Below are 19516 nucleotides of genomic sequence, written 5' to 3'. Positions count from 1 at the left end.
TTTGTAAATCTCTCCGATTGTTCAGTTTCATCATCTTAATGAAATTTGAACATATTTTTGAAGGAACAAGAAAAATAATAGCTAAGAATTAAATTTATTGTGTACAGCGTCAAGCACTCATTTTACTGGACATTTAAGGATCTTTGTAGACTGATAATCTATCCATGATACTTTCCATTTCTCTCATCTGATCTACTTCACAAGCCCGTGACAGCAGATAAAAATAAGAATGTGATACATTTTTCATTTGTTACTCCAAAGTGATTTGCAGTATTGAGATACTTAAAGTAATTTTCAATTTATACCGCTGGGTATCTTGTTTAGTACCAAGCAGGAGGTGGGATTTGAACCTGCATACTCAGGTTATTATAAAAGGTCAGTGCTGACTGTACCTGGTGTCCCAAAGACAGATGTTACCCCTTACAGTACTTTCCCAAAAATCAGAGTCCATTTTCTAAATGTAAAGCTTGTGGACATTTCCTAGACAGTCAGACAACGGAGTTAAACTATTAAAACTGCCCTTTTAAAGGAAATAAATATGTAACACGTGTATCAATATACTATGTATTTATTTCCTTTTTAAGGGCAGTTTTAGTAGTTTAATGGACTCCCTTCAAGTCCGCTTTTTGTCTGTAAAAGAACATATTCATGGAGTTGTTCATCACAATCTCCATGTTTTTTTGACACTTTGGTTCCCTCACACAGCGGATGCGGTGGTGCAGTGGGTTGGGCCGGGTCCTGCTCTCCTGTGGGTCTGGGGTTCGAGTCCTGCTTGGGGTCCCTTGCGACAGACTGGCATCCCATCCTGGGTGTGTCCCCTCCCCCTCTGGCCTTATGCCCTGTGTTGCCGGGTAGGTCCTGGTTCCCTGTGACCCCGTATGGGACAAGCGGTTCAGGAAGTGTGTGTGTGTGTGTGTGTGTGTGTGTGTGTGTGTGTGTGTGTGTGTGTGTGTGTGTGTGTGTGTGTGTGTGTGTGGTTCTCTCACATTGCTGCTACAAATCCTACACTTACATCACAGTATTGAACACACACACATTGGCTAAAACTGCTTGCCCCAAGCAGGGCCACGACAAGCTGGAGCCTAACACAGGGCACAAGGCTAGAGAGGAAGAGGACACACCCAGGACGGGACGTGAGGCCATCACAAGGCACCCAAGCAGGACTCAAATCCCAGACCCACCAGAAATCAAGACCCGGCCAAACCAGCTGCACCACCGCAACCCCCTGTCCGGACTGAATATTTCACTTTATTTAATCTGTTTTCCGGATACAAAGACCACGTCAGTGAGAATCAGACTGCTGTTGTGAAAGTTGTAGCAGGGGGTACAGCAAGTCTGAGCTGTGAAACCAGCCGTCCTTCATTGAACTGTAGTGACTGTAGAGCATAGAACCAATCTTTTTATTCTTCCAGTTGTATACATAATTGTACATACTTATATTTTTATCTTGTATTTTTAACTTGTATTTTTCCACTTGTTTTATATGTTTTTAAATATATATTGCTAGTATTTTTTTGACGTATGTTCTGCTGCTGTAACATAATAATTTCCCTTGTGGGATCAATAAAGTATATCTATCTATCTATCTATCTATCTATCTATCTATCTAACAACGTAAGTGAGTGAGGGAGTGAGCTTTACACCATGTGATTCTCAGGGCAAAAACCCTCCTTTAAATCCAACTGTAATTTACATGAGCAGTTACTGAGGATGGATGGATGGATGGATGGATGGATGGATGGATGGATGGATGGATGGATGGATGATTTTCTGTTCAACTTTCCCCACAGTGGGAGTGATGGGCTTTTTTTTGTAAAGCAGCAAGAGGGACTGCAGCAGAAAGAAGTGCTGGAGTCACACAAAAGGGAAACCTGGTATAACTCTGTGGGGTATTTGGAAAATGTCCAACAGGGGGCCTAGTAGTGACTTATTGGAGCTACTGGAGGGATATGAACCAGCATGAAGATTGACTGAAGGCCTCAATGCCATTAAGGCATCAATACCTCTGTTGCACAAATATCATGTACTTGTGAATGCACTACAAATCATATTGCACTATTCCTTCTTAAATACCTCTGCTTAAATACCTCTACTGCACAGTTATTATGTAAGTACTTGTATTGTATAGTTAACTGTTTATAGTATATGTATATTTGCACTAATTTCAGATTAATGACTTAGTAAATTAGTTATGTAGGTCTAAAAGCTGTCCTTAGGTCTAGTGTTGCATGTTTATATTTATGCTTATTTTACACAGCACCGTGGTCCTGCGAGACACGACGTTTCGTCCCACTGTATGTCCACACATGTAGTGGAATGACAATAAAGCTTGACTTGACTTGACATTTGAAAAAGGCACGAACAGAAACAGAAATATTTTCAGTTGGCCAGTTCTTTCAGTGGTGTCATACAATATCCACTAAATGAGGAGCAACTAGATGAGATAACAATATAGAACATTTTTGGCTTTAATTAGTTAATTGATTATAATATTGCACTGGGTTACATTGACACAGAAACAGCAAAAGCACAATAAGAAATTGCAAATTCATTTACATACATTAACAGTAAAAACCATTCAGAAAAACAGGAGAAATACACTGATCACATAACTACAAGAACCGTGGTACTTTACTGGACTCTAAGGTCGTGCTCATCACTGCATGGCTCACAGTGTGTGTTACATGTATTTGCATAGAGAAGCACTTTGCATGGGCAGCACATGCTTCAGTGCTCTGGGACTCTTTATAGTCCTCAGAGTTGGACACTTCATGACTGACAGCTGTCCTTCATGGGAGTAAAACTCAAAACAACGATGATGAGTTCTATCAGTGTCTTCATTTCTGCACTTACACTTCTACTCTTCATCCAAGGTAAGTTTTCAAATAAGATTATTCCCATATTTGTGCAATTATGTATGCATTAAAAATTATGAGGTCTTACATTCATTATTAAACTTTTTTACTTCTTTCAGGGCGGGGTGCGGTGGCGCAGTGGGTTGGACCACAGTCCTGCTCTCCAGTGGGTCTGGGGTTCGAATCCCGCTTGGGGTGCCTTGCGGCGGACTGGCGTCCCGTCCTGGGTGTGTCCCCTCCCCCTCCGGCCTTACGCCCTGTGTTGCCGGGTAGGCTCCGGTTCCCCGTGACCCCGTATGGGACAAGCGGTTCTGAAAATGTGTGTGTGTGTGTATTTCTTTCAGAATCCAAAGGACAAATAACTGTGACTCAGAGTCCTGCAGTGAAAGCTGTTCTACCAGGACAGACAGTCAGTATGAGCTGTAAAACCAGTCCTCCTGTGTTCAACAACAACTTTTTAGCCTGGTACCTACAGACACCTGGAGAAACTCCTAAACTCCTCATCTATGAGGCTACATCCCGTGAGTCTGGGATTCCAGATCGATTCAGTGGCAGTGGATCTGGGCCTGACTTCACTCTGACCATCAGTGGAGTCCAGGCTGAAGATGCAGGACATTATTACTGTCACAGCTGGCACTACCCTAATAATGTATGGGTGGCCACACAGTGTTACAGAGCCGTACAAAAACCTCCTCAGTCACACTGTACAGTTACTGCACTGCTGGGCTTGAAGGGGAAGGAAATAATGTCACACAGTTTGCAGACACTGTTACAACAGAAGTACTTTACCTGACTGTTTCTAGCAAAATTGATGACATGAAAAACTCATAATTTACCAGCCATATTTCTTAAGAACACCTTTTTCCTCCCTTCTAACATGCTTAATCATTATATAAACACACACACACACACACACACACACACACACACACACACACAGACACACACACACACACAAACACACATCGTCTGAACTGCTTGTCATATATGGGGTCGCAGGGAGCCGGAGCCTAACCCGGCAGCACAGGGCGTAAGGGACACACCCAGAAGAGGACAGCAGTCCATCACAAGGCACCCCAAACGGGACGTGAACCCCAGACCCACCGGAGAGCAGGACCTGAGCCAACCCACTGTGCCACTGCACCCCCCGTTACATAAGTACACAACCCCAGATATACAAGTTCCGTCCAAAGTGACGATTCTCTGAGCCTTTCGTGCTCATTTTATATCCAATATTAATAGTGTCACATTCTGCCACAACATGAAATCCCTCCTGCCCTCTTCCCTCTCCTCTGCTCTTCTAACCTCCTTCCCATCCACTGCACAGTTCTCCAGTTGCTCTCCACATGATGTACTAAACTCTTCCTTTTAACTCTCCTCTATCATAACATAATGAAATTTATTAAATTTCAATCTCAACTTCCATGACTATTAGGAATTAAATCCACAGTCATTAAGATTACTTTTACATTTATTTATTGAGATGGTGCTTTTCTCCAGAGCGTCTAATAAGTTAATTTCCTAATTTTTGCAGCACTATAATTTTTACCTGAACAATTTACAGTAAACTAACAGGGGATTTAAGTCTTCTGGATTAGACCGTGTCGCGTGGGACACTGGTTCCAGCATTTCGCTTCCCCTGTTGGAAGCATCTTCAGGGAGCTTCCACATCTCGTAAAGGCTAGATGTGAACTGGAGTGTTTGACGAGGGTGGGTGTATTTATGGGCGGAATCGGGGTCGGAGGTCGTAGCGGGTGGTCCTGATAGGTGGTACCCCTTCCACTTGCCTCACGAGGTGTGGCAGCTCCCTGAAGTATCTTCCAACAGGGGAAGCGAAACATTGGAACCAGTACTCCACACGAGGCGGTCTAATCCAGAAGAGTTAAATCTTCAGTCAGTTGACACCAGTCGCGGAAGCCAACGGGTTTTGGTAATTTACAGTCTGTATTTTGTTTTGAAAGTACTAAAGCCATGAGCAGGATTAAAACCTGCATCTTTTGGATCAAAAACCAGCTCTTCTATTCGCTTAGCTCGAACGATCCAGAGCATTTTTCTGGTAATAAGTGTCATGGTTGATGTACCCATGACCTCCAAGTGATCACCTGAGGTCCTGCTCTAGTTCAGCAGACAAAATGCAACATACCTGTGTTACATCACTGGTCTTTAGAGGAGCGATACGAATCCACAAAGGCTGCAGAATCTCACGACATTAGAGTTTATTAGGGTGTAAACCAGAACTCAGCTCTTACCACACCCACCGCAACAACCCTGTCCTTGTCTGTGTCCCTGTTTGTGTCTTATTCTCCAAAGATCCATCCTGTCTCTTCCCTTTCCTGGGTGTTCACCTTCTCTGACCGCAGTCCAGTGTGTCTTTGCTCCATCTTACATCTGCAATTCATTGTAATCATTGGAAGGAAATAAAGGAACACATAAGATGTATCGATGTATGAAGGAATTAATAAATAAATAAAGTCGTCACCATTAAACTTAATTTTCTAGACTCTTTGTCCAAGGTCATTTGAACATTTGGATAAGAGACTTTACAATGGGCTGAATATTGAAATTGCTCCTCACCCTAACACTTCATTTAGTATTTATTTCTTTATCAAACACTTTTTTTCCCAAAATAACTTACGTTCACCCATTTATGCAACTAGCTTGTGTCACTAGAGCAGCTTAAAGTACGTTCTTTAAGGGTGTTAAAACTGGAAGTGACATTCAAACCCGTAACCTCTGCATCGAGAAGTAGCAGGTTTATCATTACACTACGAGCCACACAGAGTTATTCATTCTTTAACCTGGAGGAACACAAAACAACGGCCTCGAAATGTAATTCTCTCATTTCTATAAGCATGAATGTGTGTTTTCATGTTTAATTTCCTCTCTCATATATTACCAATATATTACCTGTACAACTGTGAAATAATGAAATAAATTAGAAAGTAAATCTATTGGAGATATATTTATATACAGTATATAAGAGCAGCGGTGTGGTGATGCGGTGATACAGTGGGTTGGGCTGGGGCCTGTTCTCTGGCAGGTCTGGGGTTTGAGCCCCGCTTGGGGTGCCCTGCACTGGACTGGCGTCCCGTCCGGGGTGTTTCTTCTCCCTCTCCAGCCTTGCACCCTGTGTTGCCACATTAGGCTTTGGTTTGTAGTGACCCCATTTGGGATGAGTGGTTTCAGGCGATGTGTGTGTGTGTGTGTGTGTGTGTGTGCGTGTGTGTGTGCGTGTGTGTGTGTGTGTATATGTGTTATGTCCACACTGCAATCAGCAGCTCCGGATGTCAATCAAGCACCTCATGAGAATCAGACCACTTGGCTTTAAAAGACCCTCCTCTGCACTTGTGGAAACTCATTGAGACAACTGTCCCCCTTTGCACCGATGTCCCAGTCTCCTTTGTCCCTGGTTCCTGTCGTTCGTTCCCTCACTTTTGACCATGCGCATCTCCCCCTGACTTCGTCTACAGATCTTTGCTCCCACTCTGACCACCAACTTACCGACTCCTCACCCGTCCCCAACAACGAGAACTCACCTGATTCCTCGGTTCCTGACAAACGATGCTGCACGTGGGTCCAGCCTTCCCTGCGGCCTCGGTTCCGCGTGACAATAACAAATGTGTTTATTTTGATTTCTGTTACTGTGATGGTCAGTGTCACAATTTAATGGTGACTCTAGAAGAACAGATAAAACAATAAACTCACTACTAGCTTCACTGGAGTGTAACATATATTTAGTTGTTTGTAGTTTATTAATTCTTCAGTAAATTGAAATTATGTTTTCATCTGTACTCTACATTGAGTACAGTACACTCGTAGAGGAAATGTATTTCACTTCACTTTGAGAGTCACATTCAGGTTACAAATGGACACAGAGGTGACACACACACACACACACACATTTTCAGAACCGCTCATCCCATACGGGGTCACGGGGGAACCGGAGCCCACCCGGTAACACAGGGCGTAAGGCCAGAGGGGCAGGGGACACACCCAGGACGGGACGCCAGTCCGTCGCAAGACACCCCAAGCGGGACTCGAACCCCAGACCCACCGGAGAGCAGGACTGCGGTCCAACCCACTGCGCCACCGCACCCCCTACAGAGGTGACAAATGCACATTATTTTAATATAAAAATATATATATATAATGATAAAAGATTTATTAAGAGATGATGAAAATACACAAAGTGTAAAATCCAAACTCTAAAGTCTGCATTTTACACTGAACTGAAAACTGTCTCGAATTCAGGGCCGTTTCCTGCTATAAGCGGAACAAACGGTTCCTTTGGAGTCCAAAGCCGCTGGGGACACCAATGACTTTAAATTTACATTTATTTATTCAGCAGACACTTTTCGCTGAAGCAATGTACATCTCATAGAAAATACAATGTGTTCATTACATTAGGAGAAAACAAGACACTTAGATGCAGACGCATGATTCTAAGTACAGTTTGATTGTTTCTTTCCACCATATGAACCAATGTTCATCACACAAGTAGGTGCATAAAACTTTATCTAAGTATCCATGATTCCGAATCACCTTTCCAATAACTTTTTTTTTTTTGAGATATGTAAACATTTACGTTATAACACAGGAGGAGCCGCATAAGGTTTATCCGGGGCTTCATCTGAATTTTATAAAGCATGAACATTTACACCTTGCATGAACTTAAGAGATCATGGCAAAGTGAGTTTTAAAGACTCAAAGAGCTAAGTTTTAAGACTCGTTTTTTTAAGAAAATTTGGACAGAGATTCAGCAGTTCTGAGTGACAGGGGGAAGTCGTTAAACCACAACTGAGCCAGAAGTGAGAACCTCCGTGCTTTACCTTTCGTACACGGGACCAGCAAGTCGGCAGATGTGGAAGAGCGTAGCAGTCTGGTTGGGGTGAAGTGAATGATCAAGTCTTGTACATACCTGGTAGCAGTTCTACTTATGCATTTGTTGGCCATAACCAGGGTCTTAAGTTTGATCTTTCAGAAAAATGCTCAGTTCAGTACATGGTTCTGGTGAAAGTTTTTAAAAAACATTATATCCATTTCATTTTTTTTACAAGTTCAAAAACTCTTTTTTTTCTCTAAGATAACTTTCTATTATTTGATCCATCTCAGTAATTTCATCAGAACAATTTAGGATGAGTACCTCACTCAAGGGTACAACAGCTGGAGGTGGGATTTAAACCTGCAACTTTTACATCCAAAAGGAGCAGCTCTAACCACTACACTTACAGCCACCTCTATTCATTTCTCTTGTATTTTATCTTTTTCTTTGTTAAAATGTTTTACTGGTCAAAATTAAGGGAAGGGCTCCTTCTATGAAGTTTTCATTCCATGACCAACCACAGACACAGAATGAAGAGAAAATCACAATGTACTTTACTGTGAAAAACACTGTGAATAATTTCTGTGAATGATTCCTATTATAGTCACTGGACTCTCAGGAAATTGAACAAATTATAAACCAAGAGCACTGATAATAACTGCTGTTGAAACAATGAGAAAAAACTTAATCATCATCTAACTTGATTCCATTTCTTCTTCTGCTGATAATGACTGATATCTGCCCCCCCAACACACACACACACACACACACACACACACACATACACACACACACACACACACCCACACACACACACACACACACACACACCTGCCTCAGCGCAGGGTCTTTCAGGCAGTGAAACCGCACCAAGAACCGTTGGGCTGAAACTGACATTTGCATGGGCAGGACGCTTCTGCTGCTCCCAGAATAGAGCAGGCAAATGTGCCCCCGTCCCCAGGGGGCTGCTGTGAGGTGGGGGCTTACGGTAAATCAAGAGACACCAGAAAGAATCATCTGACCCTTTACATGGAGTTTGAGTCAACTTGTACTTCCATTTCTGTGTGTGTCTGTGCAGCACAGAGCATGATGTAGTTCACGTAAAACTCTTTGTCTTTCTTCAGCTCACAGTTGTTACAGTAGTTAGAGCAGGAAGGGACAATCAGTGCAGTATTTTCCTTTCCGCTCATAGAACAGAAACACTAAACGTAGGTTATGCAGCACTTGTCTGAACACTTTTTTTGACATGTTAAAGAGACGCTCAAGACCAAACGTTCAAGAAACCATTATGTTTTCATGATCTTTTCACATGTGTGTGAGTCCCCATGATTTAGGGATTCTCCTCCTTCCCTGTCAGTGTGGGGTCACAGGGAGCTTCTGTCTCTCACACTGAACACACACTTATTGCAACTAGTTTTATTGTTTGTGTAAAGGAAACACAAATAGAAACTGACTTTAAATGTAAGAATCTGCAGAATATTATTGTAGATGATAAACAGAATTTATTATGACAATGGCAGTCGTGTCCGTGTGTGTGTGTGTGTGTGTGTGTGTGTGTGTGTGTCATTATGGTAACAGGCAAACTGTTTCTGTTTGATATACATCATCTGTTAAATAATGAAACATTTTCCTTCAAGGAAGACAAAGTGTATTAAATGACAGAAAGATTTTTATTTCGCTTACTTTTTTTTAAATATAAATTTTCATTGAATTAATACATTTCCTTGTACTTTCTATGCCTTCTTTGCGAACAGGACTGTGCTCATCATTTGAAATAAACACAAATTACAGTTCATGTGACACAATATGTATTAATAAGGGAAACAACAACTGCGTATTTGATTCAATAAACGTTTATTATTCTCAGCTGCATTTCAGACGTCACTCAAGCACAAGATCACACAGTGTAACACACCAATAATCTAATACAGAACAGGAGCAGAGGACACACTGGATAATACTGAGAAGCTCAAGGTAAAGGGTCTCACATATATAGTGGAGCAAAGCACATTATTAACCTCTATGTTACTAGTTACGAAAACAGTAAGAGTGGAGTAGAGCACAGAGTAAAAACACAGTAATGAGACGCCCATCTACACGGGGCAGTCGGCTCTCTTCATCGTCTCCAGAACTGGAGTCTGGGAGCCCTGAGTGGCCTTGCAGACCACCGTGCCCGCCTTCGTCCACTCGTCCGCAGGGAGGGTCAGCGTGCTGCTCCAGCTGTACTTGCCGTCCTTGTCCAGGAGTCCGCGGCTCGCGTCCCCAGGCTTGGTCCTGCCGTCCACCGTCCACTCCAGCTTCCAGTCGGAGGGGAAGCCCTTGTTGGCCAGACACGTCAGCGTGGCCTTGTTCTTACCGGACACCTCTTGACTGGACGGGGGCAGGACCGTGAGGACGGGGGCAGCGTTGCCTAGGAGACGGCAGAGGTCAGAGGTCAGAGAGAGGGCAGCGAGTGGACGGAACACCTTTAACAGCGGACATCGCATTGTGTCTCATCACCTGTACGTAGCGGAGGAGGAAAAGAGCTGTTAGTTAACTCTCAGAGGAGGAATGGATAGGCAGTTTATGAATGTAGCCCACAGTATGTATGAGGTGTATCATAATGTGCCATTAATACAAGAGAACGGATCTCTTAGAGTCATTTTTACCTCCGCAGCTCAGTGCTACAAATGTGTCTCTTTTCCACCCTTCTGGACATGTTCATACAGCCCTTCCGCACACTGCTTTTCTTCATTTTATAACACACTGATTGATTATTAAAAGTGTATCAGTGATGGACTGAATTCAGTTCAAAGTCAAGACAACTGGATACATATTGAATTAATGACCAAACTGGCAAGCGCATCAATTATTTATCACATTGTTTGTATTATTTTCATCTTATTTACTACTGACAGCTGTAAAACAAACATTAATTCGGAGGAACAAATAATGAATTTATAAAACAGAAAAAACAGAAGAAGCAATTTTTTACAGGTTTAAATGGAAATCAGAAAATCCGTAGTGAACAAACAGTAAAAGACGCTTTTATCGCATATTATCGTTATTTATCGCATTTATTATTATGTATTTATCGTTGTTTTCTCTGTTGCTGTCAATATTTCGAACATCATTTGAAACTGTTGTAACCAAACCAAGCCACAGTGTAACGACTTTGTTTGAAAAGAGCTGGAAACACTCTGTTGAAACATGATTTTTACAGGTTTAAATGTAAATCAGAAAATCCGTGAACAGAGTAAAGACGCTTATCGCCATATTAATTATCGTTATTTATCGCACTGATTTTTATTTATCGTTGTTATCTATGAGTTCTCAACGATTTTGCAACATCAATGATTTGAAGCTGTTTTTCCAAACGTTCAGTACAATGACTTTGAGTGAAACAGCTGAAAACACACAAATGAGACACTCAACTGAAGAATATAAATGTACTAAGGGAATAAAACGAGTTACATTCATTACTTTACAGTGTTCAGATATAATATAGAAAAAGGTTCTTACTTCCAACTTCCAGCCTGGTTCCTCCGCCAAAAGTGTACCACAGTGATTCAGAGCCTATTCGTGCTCGTACAAAAACCTCCACAGCGCCCAGTGTACCGTCAATATACCGTGTTTACCGGCATTTCATGGTAAATACTAATTTAGTCTCATGTCTGGTGTCTTCAAGAAAAGAATCACAGCGGTGTGTCCATGATTGATGATGTGAAAAGGAGCTTTTACAATAAAATGCACCGCACCACCAGATTCCTATGGGGCTCTTTTCTACTGACAATTTGAAGTTTATTTTTGGATTTCTGACAAAATGAAGCAAAAAACACACAAAAAAAAGGAACATATTGTCCGAATAAGGAAAAGTTTACACAAATAATTGAAACCCCTAAGCAAATTGTTTCTCAGAAAACATCTGGTAGGAGCACATTAGACAATGAATATGAACTATAAATATGACAATGAAACAGAGAACAAAGGAAAAACATAAAAAGTATCTGTGCAGAGCTTTGATGTCGATGGTATTGAGTTAAAAGATGAAATACTTACTGCCAACTTCCAGTTTGGTGCCGCTACCAAAAGTCCACCACAGTGAGTGAAAGTCATTGAGGGGCTGTACAAAAAGTCCTGTGAGACACCAGTGTGTCTCTCACTGCTCACCGTGGATTATTGTCATGATGACACACAGCACCACTGAACACAGCATTACACCACAGATTCCACTATGGCATATTTTAATCAGTTATTTGGAATTTTTGTCTTTTTTTCTGTGTTTATTCCATCTTTCATTATGTAAAACTGAGAAGCTGAATGTTAAACAGCAGCAAAAACTTTTGAGTGATCAATATCAGACTGTTATGGTCGTGTCAGAGGGAAGCGGCGGACCCAAGTGCAGAGCGGTAATCGTGGTGTCTTCGGGGAAATCCAAGAGAGGAGGTCAGAGGACGGGCAAAGGGTCTTCGAGGTGCGAACGTCGTAACAGGGAAGATCCAACAGGCGAGGTCAGTGTGCAGGCAAGAGGTCGATAATCCGAAGGAGGCAGTAGATCGGGGGAACAAGGGACGGGTTCGGGGAAGGCGTTCAGGAACAGGAAATGGCTGGAGAAGGTCGCTAACGAGGAGGCAGATCAAGGTTCCGCATCAGCTGGTTGTCCGACGCAGCCTTTTATGCTGCGGTCTGCGTTGGGTCACAGGTGTTCCGTGTTGGTCCGAAGGTGTGGGCGTGGCAGTACCCCCCCCCCCGAGGATCGGTCCCGAACACTCGAGGGCGACCAGGGGGACGGCCTCGAGGCCGAGGTGCGGGCCGATCCGGATGACTGCTGTGGAAGTCGGCAATGAGGCTTGGATCAAGGATGTCTCGTGCCGCTACCCAGCACCGTTCCTCAGGTCCGTATCCTTCCCAGTCCACCAGATACTGGAGTACCCCTCCACGACGGCGGGAATCCAGGAGCGCCCGTACCGCATACGCTGGTGCACCACCGTCAGGCAGGAGAATTGGGTCTGGAGGCGTGCTTGCGGGCTGGTGAAGGGAGGTGGCCAAGGGTTTGAGGAAGGATACGTGGAACGTCAGGTGTGTGCGTAGGTGTTGGGGCAGTTGCAGGCGATAAGAGACCGGGGTAAGTCTGCAGATAATCTTAAAGGGCCCTATGTACCTTGGGCTGAGTTTCTTAGACATATACAGTCCTTGGAGACCCCGGGTTGACAGCCACACCCTCTGTCCGGGTGCAAGGGAGAGGTGCCGCCGATGTCGATCAGCTTGATGTTTGATCCGGGTTTGTGATTCTTGGAGATGTCGTCTGACAGCTGCCCATACCTCGCCGCTGGTTCGGTACCAAGAGTCCACAGCCGGCACATCGCTGGATCCCGGTTGCCATGGGAACAATGGTGGCTGGTACCCCAAGATGCACTGAAAAGGAGAGACACCTGTAGAGGTATGGGTGAGCGTATTGTGGGCGTACTCTGCCCACGGAAGGTATCGAACCCAGTGAGTTGGGTGTTCAAGACAATAGCTTCTGAGGTACCGACCGATGTCTTGCTGTAGCCGTTCAACCTGCCCATTGGCTTGAGGGTGGTACCCCGATGTCATACTCACTGTGACCCCGTGTTTTTTCCAAAAGGCCCTCCACACACGCGATGTGAACTGACGACCCCTGTCGGACACTATGTCTTCGGGTATACCGTAGAGCCGGAATACATGCTGAAACAGCAACTCTGCTGTCTCCAAGGCAGAGGGGAGCTCGGGCAAAGGAATCAAGCGACAGCCCTTGGAAAAACGATCGATCACGGTCAAGATGGTGGTCTTACCATCTGACAGTGGGAGGTCCACTAAGAAATCTAACGCTAGGTGCGTCCAGGGACGGTTGGGTACCGGCAGGGGTTCCAGGAGCCCGGCTGGACTCTGGTTTGAAGCCTTGGACTGAGCACAGACTGGACACGCCCGGATGTAGTCCTGTACGTCCTCCCGGAGGGACGGCCACCAGTAGAGCTGCTGGATCCTAGCCTGAGTCTTCCCAAACCCTGGGTGCCCTGCCGCTGGATGGTCATGGGCCCATTGTAGGAGAGTCGTCCTCAGACCTGGTGGAACATATTGTTTTCCAGAAGGTTTACCTGGTGGTTCGGGGTCCCCTTGTTGGGCTTGGGCCAGGTCCTGGGTGAAGTCCCACTGAACGGGTGCCACAAAGCAGGACCTGGGCAGGATGTAGTCCGCTTCCGTTACCTCCTGCATTTCGTCATGCAGCCGGGAAAGGGCGTCCGCTTTGATGTTCTTTGGACCTGGTCTGTAAGTGACAGTAAAGTTGAACCGAGAAAAGAACAGCGCCCACCTGGCCTGACGCGCGTTGAGGCGCCGGGCTGTCTGCAGATATTGTAAATTCTTATGATCCGTGAATACCAAAAAAGGGTGTTGTGCCCCTTCTAGCCAATGCCTCCACTCTTCTAGGGCTAACTTAATTGCTAGGAGCTCTCTATTTCCTATGTCGTAGTTTCGTTCAGCCTCAGACAGTTTCCTGGAAAAGAATGCGCAAGGGTATAATTTCACGGGCTTACCTTGCCTCTGAGAAAGGACAGCGCCTACCCCTGACTCAGAGGCATCAACTTCCACCACGAATGGCAACTCAGGGTCGGGTTGATGCAGAATGGGGGCTGTAGAGAACTTGGATTTGAGGTTCTCGAAGGCTCGTTGGGCTTCTGGGTTCCACGGGAGACGAGGGGTTTTACTCGCTGTAAGTGCTGTCAATGGTGTGACGATCGTGCTGAAGTTCCTGATAAATCGGCGGTAAAAATTGGAGAACCCCAAAAATCGCTGGAGAGCCTTAGTGGTGGTTGGGCGAGGCCATTGCTGGATGGTCTGGACCTTACCCGGATCCATAGCAATGCCGTCTCGGGTAAGTATGAACCCCAAGAAGGAGACCTTCTGCTTGTGGAATTCACATTTCTCCAACTTCACATATAATCTGTTCTGCAACAGTCTCTGGAGCACCTGTCGGACAGTCAATACATGCTTGGCCAACGTATCAGAATAAATCAGGATATCGTCAAGATATACCAGGACGCCTTTGTGGATCATGTCCCCAAGCACATGATTCACAAACGCCTGGAATACACTGGGTGCGTTCGCAAGACCAAAAGGCATAACCAGGTATTCGTAATGACCCAGGGTGGTACTGAAAGCAGTCTTCCATTCATCACCCTGCCGGATACGGACTAGATTGTACGCACTTCTCAGGTCTAGTTTTGTGAACCATTGCGCCTGCTGAATGTTCTCAAGCGCGGCTGAGATCAAGGGCAGAGGATGTGGATATTTCACACAAATATTATTCAACCCCCGATAGTCGATACAGGGGCGTAACCCCCCATCCTTTTTCTCGATGAAAAAAAACCCGGCAGACGTGGGGGACGTGGATGGTCGAATAATTCCTGTCTTTAAGGCTTCGGTGATATAAGTCTGGAGGGCGGATTGTTCGGGTCTGGACAACGGGTAAATGCGACTACGCGGAGGCGTGGTACCCGGCAAGAGATCAATTGCACAGTCCCAGGGGCGATGCGGTGGGAGCTCGGATGCGCGTTTCTTGCTAAAAACCTCCGCAAGATCCTGATACTCGGGAGGAACTGACACCTGCAGTGCCGATTCTGAGCCTTCTATAGACGTAGCTCGACAGAGTAGCTGTAAGCAGGTTCTCTCACATTGGGGTCCCCAAGCCACCAACTCCTCAGTACTCCACTGAAAAACCGGGTCATGCTTGGAGAGCCAAGGGAACCCGAGAATCAGGGGCAACTCCGGAGACGAAATCAAATAAAAACTCAACATTTCCTGGTGACATACACCTACTCTCACAGTTACAGGGGCTGTCTGGTGGTCCACAAAACCCTTCCCGAGGGGCTGGCCATCTAGGGCGGTCACTCTAAGACGCCCCCCAATGGGTTTGGAGGGAATGCTATGAGACCGAGCAAACCCAATGTCCATGAAGCACCCTGCTGCTCCCGAATCCACCAGTGCTTGCGTCTGTACCTGTCCTGCTCCCCAGGATAACATTACAGGTACCGCGAGGCGGTTACAACAGAGGGTGCCACTCACCTTGATCTCAGGGCGGACAGGGCACTGGAGACGGAAGTGACTAGGGTCACCACAGTAAAGACAGAGGCGATTTTGTAGTCTTCGCTGTCGTTCGGGGAGGGGCAGGCGCCCCAGCCCCAGCTGCATCGGCTTTGCTTCCTCCTGTTTGGGACCGCATCTTTCTGGAGCCGGTTCTGAGGCTGGTTTCTGGGTTCTGATCTGATTATCTAAGGTTACCGCGGTTTCTATGAACCGATCAAGGGTCCATCTTTCTCCTCGGAACACCATTTCACCACGGATGCGTGGGTTTAGACCACGGCGAAAACTAGCCAACAAGGCTCTCTCTCCCCAATCGCTGCGTGCTGCGAGAACACGAAATTCTAGGGCGTAATCTGCCACGGGTCGGTTACCTTGCTGTAGATTCAGGAGTCTTTCACTTAGCTGTTCCTCCGGTTGAGCCAGTCCGAAAACGGCGAGGAACCGGCTCTTGAACTGCGCATAAGTGCTGGGGAGGCCATTTGTCCAGACTGCTGTCGCCCACTCAAGTGCTTTGCCCGTGAGCAGAGAGAGGACGTAGGCGATCCGGCTTTGTTCTGTGCTGTAAACTGGGGGCATACTGGAAAAAACAAGCTCACATAGAAGCAAGAAGCCTTCACATTGTGCTGGGTCCCGTCAAAGCGGGTCGGGGGAGACACGTGGAAACCGCGTGAAGGAGAAGGAGTGGCGTTCGACGAGTCAGGCGCTGCAGGACCGGCTGCGCGTTTCTCAATGGGTTGTGTGGGCGCACGCGACGTATTCAGCACGCTTACCACCTGCCTGTAGCAGGCGATGAGGTTGTGCAGCGTCTGTTCCATACCTGCCAAGCGTGCTTCACGCGAGTCCAACTCCGCTTGGAGATGGTTCAGCTCCGCTGGATCCGTATAACTGGCGGAACCTTCTGTCATGGTCGCGTCAGAGGGAAGCGGCGGACCCAAGTGCAGAGCGGTAATCGTGGTGTCTTCGGGGAAATCCAAGAGAGGAGGTCAGAGGACGGGCAAAGGGTCTTCGAGGTGCGAACGTCGTAACAGGGAGGATCCAAAAGGCGAGGTCAGTGTGCAAGCAAGAGGTCGATAATCCGAAGGAGGCAGTAGATCGGGGGAACAAGAGACGGGTTCGGGGAAGGCGTTCAGGAACAGGAAATGGCTGGAGAAGGTCGCTAACGAGGAGGCAGATCAAGGTTCCGCATCAGCTGGTTGTCCGACGCAGCCTTTTATGCTGCGGTCTGCGTTGGGTCACAGGTGTTCCGTGTTGGTCCGAAGGTGTGGGCGTGGCACAGACTATGCAACCAAACAAGACCCTCTCAAACCAATGGTCTCTAAACTCATAGCATGTCCATGTCACGACCCCAAGGTCGAAATCCCTGATGTCCAGCATCAGTCCAACTGCATCAACACACCTGGCCTCAGTTGGCCTCAGTTGACCTCAGTTGACCTTAGGTGACCAGCTCCCAGTGCTATTAAAAGGCTGAAGTCATGTCATTGGTTTGTGGCTTATTGATCGGCATTTTACTACTTTCCTGTGGCTTCCCTCATGATATTTGTTTACCAAGCTGTTTCCCAACTTCTGTTCCACTGTGTTTCTGCTCCAGTCCTTTGTGATTCTCTCCACATCTCATCTTCCATCTCCGTCCAAATCCAGTCTCAGTGTATTCGTGTCGTATACCTAAAACTATTTAATTTACTGTGAGAAGAGCCCGTGTGTCTTTCTTCTGTATTCATTGTTTCACCATTGCACTTAATTTCCCAGTTCACACTGTACACTTGTTTATAGACTCTGCCTCTGAGATCATCGCACCATTTCATGTCTGGATGTGACGAGGCCCAGTTTTGAATTTCTAATTTTGTTAATGACCTCAAGATTTCAGAAGATAAATCAAATTAATTTTCAGTATTGATGAACATTGTATGCAGTTCTACAGTTTTAACACTCTTATTCAGTCCACTCGTAACTACCTACAATATCTGTAACTGAGAGTACATGGTACTGACTGCGATTCACTGCGATTAAGACATGTTACCAGATGATGGAGCTGTGGCACATTGATCAAAAGTAGGACATGACAGGTGGGTCTAGGATGTAACTTGTGTCATGCTTGCAGGCAGGAACAAAGGCAACGTACCCAACTGCAGGTGCACCGCTTATTGCAAAGCGTGGGCAGACAAGGGGCAGGTGAAATAACGAAATCAAAGGACAGGCCACAGGTCAACGTGGAGCAACCGTCATTCAGAGGAAAATCCGAAGTCGTGGTCCAGAAACAAAGCTGTGGGTCGGGATATCAGGAAGACGTAGGCACAGGGTAAGGAGACACGGAAACAAGGACACCGGGGAACTTGCAGGAATGAAAGAAATACGAGAGTAATAAATACATTTAAATTTACATTTATTCATTTAGCAGACACTTTTCTCCAAAGCGACGTACATCTCGGCGAAAATACAATTTGTGCAATAACATTATGAAAAAGAGAGACAGCGTTGCAGACATGTGATTCTTAAGTAAACTTAGTTTGTTTGTTTCCAGTTTATGTTCTGATGTTCATTCCACACGTATGTGCACAAAACTCAGCACAGAATAATCCTGATCACCTTCCTACAATTTTTTTAAAGGTACACAAACACACACATTTTCTGAACCGCTTGCCCCATACAGGGTTGCGGGGAACTGGAGCATACCTGGCAACTCAGGGCGTAAGGGGAGGGGACACACACAGGCCAGGATGCCAGTCCGCCACAAGGGACCCCAAGCGGGACTTGAACCCCAGACCCACCAGAGAGAAGGACCCAGTCCAACCCACTGCACCACCGTGCAGGGATGAGAAGCTGGCAAAGAGTCTGTGTGGTTTTTTAGTTGCAAACTGTATTTTGTTGTGGTAAAAGGTCATTTTAGCTCAAGAAACAGCAGAGAAAAAAGTAGCTAAGAGTTGTTTGCAGGCATCCAGGTCCGAGAGAATCTTGGATTTTCGTCATATTCACACCGGTCCTGTTTGCATGTAATGTATCAGTCAGCCATGGGGTGGCACTGGGGTGTGCTGGTTTGGAAGATAATGGACAGAGAGAGTCAAGGGAGGAAGACAGGGTTAGAAAGGAAAGTGTCAGTGGCATCGTCTGTTGATAGATCCGAGAATTGTGCAGCAGGAGGGAGAGCAGACAGCATAGCAGAGGCAAAGCAGGAAGGTGAAAGACATTTTGAGTGTCATGCTATTCCCCCGGGACGGTTGTGTCGGACCCAAGTGCGGGACACAGGAAGCTTGGTCAAGGGCCGGTTCAGTAGACATTGTCAGGGAACAGGCAAAGGGTCACCGATGTACAAACAGAATCCAAAGGGGCAGATCCAAGAGCCGTAATCCAAGAAACAGGCGAGTGATCAGGCAAACCAGTGAGTCGGAGATAAGGAGCAGGGCGAGGAGTGTGGAGCACGGCGAGGAACGACGAGCAAGACTAGGAGCACAAGTCATCAATAAGGCTGAACAAGATTCCGCATCGGACTGTGTTCCGCAGCCCCTTTTTAAGTTTGTGCTTGATAATTCGAAGCAGGTGTTCCCTGTTGTGCCGCTGTGGGGGGTGTAAGAGGTAAACCTTTGTCAGTCACCACTATTCACTGCTCTATCTACATATTCAAGTTAATTTACACTGTAGCACAAGAGACAGTCCTAGAAAAAGTGATGTGAGCCATAGGAGCACAAAGCAGAGGGACAGCGTGTGCTCAGAATTTAAGCGTTCAAGTAGATTTTTGGAGGGAAATTCACGACTTGGAAGCAGAGGA

At 45.8% G+C, this 19516-nt stretch overlaps 1 gene segment (V, D, J or C); it reads right to left on the bottom strand.

The window, feature by feature from the left end:
- Positions 1–9514: 9514 nt before the first annotated feature.
- Positions 9515–11755, bottom strand: LOC114909745 (Ig lambda chain C region-like; the record flags this gene model as incomplete). The annotated part of the segment is given in 2 exon segments: positions 9515–10087; positions 11716–11755. Coding segments are annotated over 2 exon segments (357 nt in total), but the record flags the coding sequence as incomplete, so codon positions are not given.
- Between the last annotated feature and the right edge of the window lie 7761 nt (positions 11756–19516).

The sequence above is a fragment of the Scleropages formosus genome, unplaced genomic scaffold (assembly GCF_900964775.1).
Source record: "Scleropages formosus unplaced genomic scaffold, fSclFor1.1, whole genome shotgun sequence".
NCBI lineage: Eukaryota > Metazoa > Chordata > Actinopteri > Osteoglossiformes > Osteoglossidae > Scleropages > Scleropages formosus.
This window is presented reverse-complemented; position numbering and strand designations above follow the sequence as displayed.